The sequence below is a fragment of the Alexandromys fortis genome, unplaced genomic scaffold (genome assembly GCF_014885135.2).
Source record: "Alexandromys fortis isolate MF-2015 unplaced genomic scaffold, M_Fortis_MF-2015_v1.1 scaffold_229, whole genome shotgun sequence".
Classification (NCBI taxonomy): domain Eukaryota; kingdom Metazoa; phylum Chordata; class Mammalia; order Rodentia; family Cricetidae; genus Alexandromys; species Alexandromys fortis.
Genome location: NW_026068122.1, coordinates 1,995,718 through 2,004,745, shown reverse-complemented (window position 1 = coordinate 2,004,745; position 9,028 = coordinate 1,995,718). Strand labels below are relative to the sequence as shown.

General features: G+C 34.9%; 1 protein-coding gene across 1 annotated transcript; it reads left to right on the top strand.

Annotated features, from left to right (window-relative positions):
* The first annotated feature begins 7,006 nt into the window (after positions 1–7,006).
* Positions 7,007–7,945, top strand: LOC126490447 (olfactory receptor 4F3/4F16/4F29-like). Its single transcript, XM_050125384.1, has one exon. It carries the CDS (start codon positions 7,007–7,009, stop codon positions 7,943–7,945), a length of 939 nt encoding a protein of 312 aa, XP_049981341.1.
* The last annotated feature ends 1,083 nt before the right edge of the window (positions 7,946–9,028 follow it).

The window sequence follows — 9,028 nt, the reverse complement described above, 5'->3', positions numbered from 1 at the left end:
AGAAAAGTGAAATCCTTAATCATTACTGTTGAGGTTATAGGTGGAGCCACTATGGAAATCAGTGTAGAGGCATCTAAAATATGCTGACTAATATTCATAGCATTGAACGGTACTATGAACATTACTGGAGGAGAAAAGTATTAATCAATTTCATCCAGCCACAAACCCTGTAAGTTACAATAGAGACATATCTGCATGATATTCATGAAATAGTGACACAAATGCCATGGAAGTAACAAACCATTGTTTGATTGGATTCAAGACCTATTCAATAATATAAAACCCCATATTTGAGATTGCTAATTATGTCAAGAACATGAGACTACATAGGCCAGAGACACTATATAAAATATACTACAATTATTCTGCTAACAAAATGACTCTAAATAACATTACTATACCCATAGATTAGGCAGTCACTCAGTTCTCATCAATGAAAATTCTTGCAGTAGAGGGTAGTTAACACAGAGACCCACAACTTGTCACCAGGAATAGGATGAGAGACTTCAGACCACTTATCTTTAAATGTGATGACTGTATCCTCCTCCAGTAAATGTATTACTGCTCCTCCCTCAAGGTTCAGAGATCTATATGGAAGAGTAGATGATAGAAAGATCATAAGAGCCAAAGGTGGTGGATGTTAAACTTTAAGGAAACAGCATAGATGTTGGGCAAATGAACTGTCAGAGACTATAATTGCATGCACAATATCCAGCAAATCCAAAACAGAATATACCCTATCATGAAGAAGGGGAAAGAGGCATAAGTTTCTACTCCAAGAAGCGATTTGCAATTGAATGATGTTGGCAAAGTGAAAGTCAGTTTTTTTTTTTCAGTGGAGTGACACTGGGTATATGACCCCAGAGAAAGCTATATGCTCAAGAAATACTTGATCAACACAAAACAGAATCCATGATTTTGTTTTTGTTTCTTTTGGTGTTAATTAAAGCTTTTATTTGTTTTTGTTTGTTTTTATTCAGAGAGGGTAAGAATATGAATTTGGAAGAGTAGGGATGTGTTGTGGGGAGGAGTTAAATTTAGGGGAAGGAATATAATCAAAATACATCGTATGAAATTTTTTTCTTTTTATTTTTTATTGAAAAAAATTTCTGCCTCCTTCCAGCTTCCCATTTCCCTCCCCCTCCTCCCACTCCTCCTCCCCTCCCCCCACTCCCCTCCCCCCCTTCTCCAGTCCAAAAATCAGTCAGGGTCCCCTGCCCTGTGGAAAGTCCAAGGTCCTCTCCCCTCCATCTAGGTCTAGGAAGGTGAACATCCAAACTGGCTAGGATCCCACAAAGCCAGAACATGAAGTAGGATCAAAACCCAGTGCCATTGTCCTTGGCTTCTCATCAGCCCTCATTGTTTGCCATGTTCAGAGATTCTGGTTTTATCCCATGCTTTTTCAGTCCCAGTCCAGCTGGCCTTGGTGAGCTCCCAATAGATCAGCCCCACTGTCTCAGTGGGTGGGTGCACCCCTCATAGTCCTGACTTCCTTGTATGAAAATTTTTAAAAAATTAAGAGAAGAAAAATTTAAAATAGAACTATAATATTACCAGCTATACCAACCATGACCACATAATAAAGGACCCTGTCTTACTTAATTTTCCATTTATATGAGATAAAACACCATGACCAAAGCAACTCCTACAAGGAAGAGATTATTTAGATTTATAGTTACATAGAGCTAAGCTTCTATGATTTAAGAGCAGGAGCATGGTGACAGGAACTAAGAACTTATATACTTGTTATAAACATAAAACAGACCGCACTGGGAATGCTAAGAGGCTTTGAACCCTCAGAGCCCATCACAGTCACCTACTGTGTATAGCTCCGAAACCTACCCAAACAGTGCCACCAACTGGGGACCAAATATACAAACATTTGAGCATATGGGAGATATTCTTATTTGAATGACCACAGAAATATTCTACTGCAAAGATATTTTTATATTCATGTTTTTGCTATTCTATTTACAATAGCTAGAGAAAGGAATAAGTCACAGATAATACACACAAAGAAATTTTATTGAGCACAAAACAATGAGTTATGATGTTTAAAATTTTTATAATAAGTATTAGTTTTGTAAAGAAAGATTGTATGGAGTTTGAGTCATCTGTGAGGAGTCAGTTCTCTTCTTCCACATGTTAGCTCCAGAGATTGCACTCAGGTCCTCAAGTATGATAGTAAGTGCCTTTACTCATTGAGCCAACACATTGGTCCAGTATATTTGTAATCCTTTGATTATTTATGTTTAACATTGAGAAAATATTTACCTTGAAGAACGAAGTAATTGCAATGAGCAATTAACAGTTATTGGATCCAAGTATCTTAATGAGACCAAACAATTCCGCTTTCTCCATAGTATCTGAGTTTCAGAGTTCTTTGGCCACATTGACCAAACAAATAATTCTCTGGAGAAAAGTTCTGTAACCATGAGCTCCTTCAAAGCTGTCATGCTTTTCCATTGACCTTGGTCAGAGCCTCACAAGGTGTATATAATTAGCTTCATATATTCCTAATGGAAGATTCTTTGTGGGACTTTATCTGAGACGACACAGGGAAACCTGGCTCTACAAGATGTTGTTATCATTCAGGTAAAATGGATAGACGGAAATAAAATTAACAGTGCATAAGTGGATTATTCACAGATATTTGTTTGTGATTAGTGTTGCTGTGGATCTGAGTTGCATCCTAAAGTACTTGATGAAGTCTAGGGCAAAGTAGAGCACAGGCAAGAAAAGGAATTGAACAACACAGAAGGATGATTGTAACATTATTCACGGTGTGAAAAGGCTTTGAAATTGATTGGAAAGAGATCAAGGAGGGGCTCGTGGAGTGATTTAGAGGGAGGAAAGTGAAGGGAGAAATGATGTAATGAGATTACATCATAATCACAAAAATAAGAGAAAAATATCTATACAAATATTGGAAAAAGCAAAACAATTGACTGCCTTTGAGCTAGAACCACATTATATATTGGGGAATATTAATAGGACTAGAAAATGCCAAAAACTTTGTAATGTTTTGTGTGAAACTTCTGCATTAATCTGTTATTCTGTGCTCAGAAATGATAAAATGATATAATCTCCTACTGAATGACAAATAAAAAATAGCTTGTTAACACATACAAATAAAATGGAAGAATTTGTTGCCTTTTCTTTCAGTTTTTTCCAAATAGAAGAAAATAAGCATACTATTTTGTGTAATATAGTAGCAAATTTTATTAGTGAGTTTGCAAGATGAAAGTGCCTCATGTGTTCCTGAGTAGAAAATAGTGCTTAACATGAAGAAAATAAGACCCAGTGCTGAAATCATACTATCCTATATAATTTTATTTTTTCATCCTGATATGTGCAATTTCAGAACACAGTGATTCCTGAGGTGCCAGGAGCTATATTTATTTCTTGCTTCATTCTAAAGAACGTAAATTATACTGATAATTTTGTTTCTAAACTATAAGTATAGTGGAGAAGTTTTAAAAATTTTGTCAAGCAGATATAGTAGAATTTGAGAAAAAGAATCATTAATACAAAGGCATTGCAAAAGCTATTTAGACAAGTGTAATCATTGTAGTTTTTGACTTTTTGTTTATTATCACTTATTTATCCCGCATTCTCTATTCAGTTTGAATAATATCATTTTTCTTCAGTTTTCTCTGTTGCTTCAGAACTCTGCCTACACTATCTCAATAAACTATACAGCTACATATAGAGTTTTTGATCGATAAATAACATCTTTTCCCATTCTACAGTAAAATATAATGACATTTTGAAATTTTCAGGCAAATGGATGGATCTAGAAAAACCATACTGAATTAGGTAACCCAGACCCAGAAAGACAAGTGTAATACACACTCACTCATAGTGACTTTTAAACATAAAGAAAAAAAATCAGCCTACAGTTCACAATGTCATAGATGTTAGTCAACAAAGAAAATCCTACGAGAGCTTTACGTGGCTTTACATAGATAGGAGAAAAAGACAAGATCTCCTGAGTAAATTGGGAGCATGGGAGTCACAGAGAGGACAGAAAGGGAGAGGAGAGGAAGGAAGGGGAGTGAAGAATATGTGTATCTCAGTAAAAGGAATAAAAAAGAACATCTTTTAGCAAATATTTGTTTCTTTATTTTTAAAGTTTTTCTGATTTTAAGGTTTGGGACGAGAAGACAGGAAGAAAGATGTAAGACTAAGCCTCATAGGCTGGTGTCTACTGGAGGAGGGTTTAATGAATTATATTTTTGATGAGTAGTAAATACAGACCAACTGTTCTTTGAGAGCAAGTGAACTAAGAATACATTCATTTATTTGCCAGACTATAAACACAAACATTAAAATATTGTTAAATAAGTGTGCTACTATGTTTTCAATCTGTATTTTTGGTGCTTACTGCTAATGAACATTCACTTTTTAAATTGGTTTATCTGACATATTGGGTCCTATTATGGACAAGTGATAGTAACAAAATGATAACATTTATTGAAGACTCACATTTGTATACTTACTTATGGAGTATATGGTTAGGATATTCATTTTAGGCTGGAAGTTAAATATAAATCAATATTTTTTTGTTCAATAGATAAGTAAAACTAATTCACAGATTTTTATACAATTAGCATGGTATTAAACTACCAGTAAAGTATGGCATTAATCTTGGTTTTTGAACCAAACCTCTATCATATCTAGTATCTATGTTAATTCTTTAAATAGAACAAAACCCTAAATTATAATGTGACAACCCATTTTACAGAGATATGAACATATAGTTACTATTACGTTATGTCATTTTGCCAAGGATTCAGTTCATTTGGAATTACTTGAGGGCAGTGACTCCTGTTATTCCCAGTACTTCAAAAACTGATTGTCTCCATGGATGTAGTGTGGAGGCTTATCTAGTCACAATGTCAATTGCTAGAAAAATTTCTTGTTTCAAAGAATAAAATTATGTATCAGTCTAACTCTGTTTGGTGAGTTAGTCTGGTGTCCAGTTAGCTCAATTAAAGTATAGTACTTTAATGTTAATTTGTAAGCAAGAATTCATGGCAAAGGGACACATTTCATAATCTTGATGTTAACTATTTTGCAGAGAAGTTAGAAGTTAGGGAATATATGTCAGAATAAGGTCTGTAGCCTTTGCTATAGATATCAATATGGATAGTTAAAAATGATGAGTAGTTTTTTTTTAATTCTGTAATTGAACTGATAACATACTAGTCTTCAAATGAAAGTGTAAAGTCCTTGGGGATGAATTTTGTCTTTAGTATTTACTAATCTTCCACCTTATGTGGAACAGCTGTGAACTCACTCTAGTTTGAAAGTAGAGGGATATTGAATTTATAAATAGCTCAACATGACTGCATGAATGGCAGCAGCTTCTCTGCATGACTGCAAATTCAAATTATATGAGCATAATAGAAAACCTTTCTTCCTCAAGTTTTATGAAGGCAAAATTAACAGATAGATTTTGTAATATTTATATTGTATAGAGAGATGTTTTATATATGTAAATATATAAAATACAAAAATATATAAAAACATGAAATACATGTGCATTTTGTAAGCTAACTAGCACAGCTGCCACCCATACTGATTTAGAAAATGAATGGCGGAGTTCTGCACTGACCAATTTTCGTGTAGGCCCCACTGTTAGTAACAGTCACCTCACTGTGCCATGAATCTCCAGAAGCTACCCACCCAGTCTAATTATGCATTTCCCTTTGCAGAAATATCTCCAATTTCCCCTTTCTATCCCATCCCATTTGCTCATGATCTGTTGTTATATTTTCTGCTTCTATGAGTTTAGAGTCCCTAGAGTCCATGCCGACTGATACATTTCAGCATTAAACTTCCCATGTTTCTTTACTTCAGTTAGCCCATTGACTTCTAGTCTTATTGTGGTAAAAGAAAAATAAGATTCCTTTGTTTGAAGGGGAACAAAGAATAGTCCATGTGTGTTAGAGTGTCTCTGTGTGTGTTATCCACTCATCTATTATTTAACACATCTTATTTACACATATTGCTTGTTATTTGTGAATGTTACATTTTTCTGGATATATATTCTTACATTGGAATTGCTATATCACATAATATATCTATATTTATTTTAAAAATTAAATTTACTACTATTATTATTACTATTGTATTGTGACTTTATATATATGAGTATGGTCAATGTATACTTGATGTGTGTGTGTGTGTGTACATGTACGTGCATATAAAATAATACAGACTCTTGTACATTGGAGGTCAGAAGACAATGTTCTGGGCCCTGCTTTCTCATTCTTTACTTGATTCCTTTGAAACGGTGTCTCATGCTGAGCCTGGATCTAGTCTGGCAGTCCCCAAGCTCAAGTGATCATTTATTTCCAGCTTTCACAACACTGTAGGTACAGACACACACAGTCACAATAAGCTTCTTGTTTGGACTCTGGGATCTGAACACAGGTTATCACAATTACACAGTGAAAGCCCTGACCAGTCAAGGTATCTCTCTAGCTTAATATTTCCAGTTTTTAGTCTTTTCCATTGCTCTTCAACTGTTTTATTCTCGGCCTACACCTCTTTATCATTTACGGTGTTGAGAAGCTAATATAGGTCCTTATTCATCTGTAATTTTATTTCATTGGTCTACAAACCCAGTCTATATTTTTATTTTTTGAAGGACCTCCACAAATTTTTGTCTTCCTAAATAAATAGACTAATTTATATTCACATCATTTTTTTAAAAAAAACCAAAATTTGTTTTCTTTAAGAAAATGAAAGCTTTTGAAATATAAATACAATTACCTCATTTCCATTTCCTTTTCTTCCCCAACAGTTCCCAAGCACCTTCTCTTGTTATCTTTGGAAACTGTGAGGTGATATTTTACTATGGTTTGAAGTTATGATCCCCTGAATACTAGTGTTGCTTCGCACTTGTTTATTTATAAATGCAGGACATTACCTTAATACAATTATAATTTATCATTTCTCCTGTTTCTTCTCTCAGGTAGCACTGACAAAAAGGTCAATGGAAGGAATGAATCAGTCCGTGGTGTCAGAGTTTGTGTTCCTGGGACTCACCAACTCCTGGAGTATTCAACTATTGCTCTTTGTGTTCTCCTCCATGTTTTATGTGGCAAGCATGACAGGAAACTCCCTCATCGTGTTCGCTGTGGCATCTGACCCTCACTTACACTCTCCCATGTACTTTCTGTTGGCTAGCCTCTCCTTCATCGACTTGGGTGTTTCTTCTGTTGTGTCCCCCAAGATGATTTATGACTTATTCAGAAAACACAAAGTCATCTCCTTTAGAGGCTGTGTCACTCAAATCTTCTTCATTCATGTCATTGGAGGTGTGGAGATGGTGCTGCTCATAGCCATGGCTTTCGACAGATATGTGGCCATATGTAAGCCTCTCCATTACTTGACCATTATGAGCCCGAGGATGTGCATCTTGTTTTTAGTGGTTGCCTGGGTGGTTGGCCTTATTCACTCTCTGGTTCAACTGGCTTTTGTAGTAAATTTACCTTTCTGTGGACCTAATGTGTTGGACAGCTTCTACTGTGACCTTCCTCGATTTATCAAACTTGCCTGCATAGACACTTACCAACTGGAATTCATGGTCACAGCCAACAGTGGATTCATCTCTGTGGGCTCCTTCATCATACTGATCATTTCCTATATTGTCATCATAATCACTGTACAAAAACACTCGTCAAATTCTTCATCTAAGGCTTTGTCCACACTTTCAGCTCATATCTCTGTGGTTGTCTTATTCTTTGGTCCATTGATATTCTTCTATACTTGGCCTTCTCCTTCAATACACCTGGACAAATTTCTGGCAATTTTTGATGCAGTTGTTACTCCTTTTCTGAATCCTGTGATATACACATTCCGAAATCAGGAAATGAAGGTAGCAATGAGGAGAGTATGCAGACAGCTAGTTAGTTATATAAAAACTTCTTAAATTGATGAGCTGAGGACTTTCTTCAATGAATGTAGAAGGTTATGGTCCATCAACCTCAAAAAAATATTTGCACACACACACACATATATATATATATGTTACGCATATACATATTATGTATATATCTTTGTCTTTCTCTATATGTTTACATATTCTTCTGATTAGTCTGGATTAATAATCTCTACTGAAAACAGAGAATCACTTTTATTTACCAAGATTATAATAATCTTGAACTTATATTCCTAAGGAATAGTGTTTTCTTCGACGTAACTGATACTGAAGGCCTTTAGAACAAGGAAAATTTCTCTCTCACTTCTTTTACACTTGTTTTACTTCTTGAGTATTTCATGTATGAATATTGGCTTCAAAAATTTCCATTCTTCTTTCTCTGCCCTCCTTTTATTTCTGGCCCCTCTTATTTCTTAACACATTATGACTTATTTAATTTAAAATATATTCAAATATATTTGTTAAAACAATAAGACATAAATAAGATACTGAGCCGGGTGGTATTGGTGCACGCCTTTAATCCCAGCACTCGGGAGGCAGAGGCAGGAGGATCTCTGTGAGTTCGAGGCCAGCCTGGTCTACAAGAGCTAGTTCCAGGACAGGGACCAAAAAGCTCCGAAGAAACCCTGTCTCGAAAAATTAAATAAATAAATAAATAAATAAATAAATAAATAAATAAATAAGATACTGAATCCATTGCATTGCCCATGTGTATATGTGTTTACTATACATTGTCTTCAATGCAGGCATTTCTGGACAGTTTGCTTATAAAAGCTTATTCTACTGAGCCATTTTGTCTGTCTCCTGTAGTTTGTTATGTTACTCATTTAGATTTTTTCTGCTCTGGAAGGAAATTCAAATCAGGAAAACACACACAGGGGTGTAATAGATTCGTGTTTTGTGTAGAAGAGTAGAAAACCATTTTGGAATACCAGCAAGAAACTAAGTAAACATGGTTTTTCTGTCAGATTAGCATTACTCTTTTCACATACATCATATTTCTATTCCTTTATATTTATTACTTTTTCCTTAGTATATTTCTATGTTACAGTAAAACTCAAGAATAAATTGTGT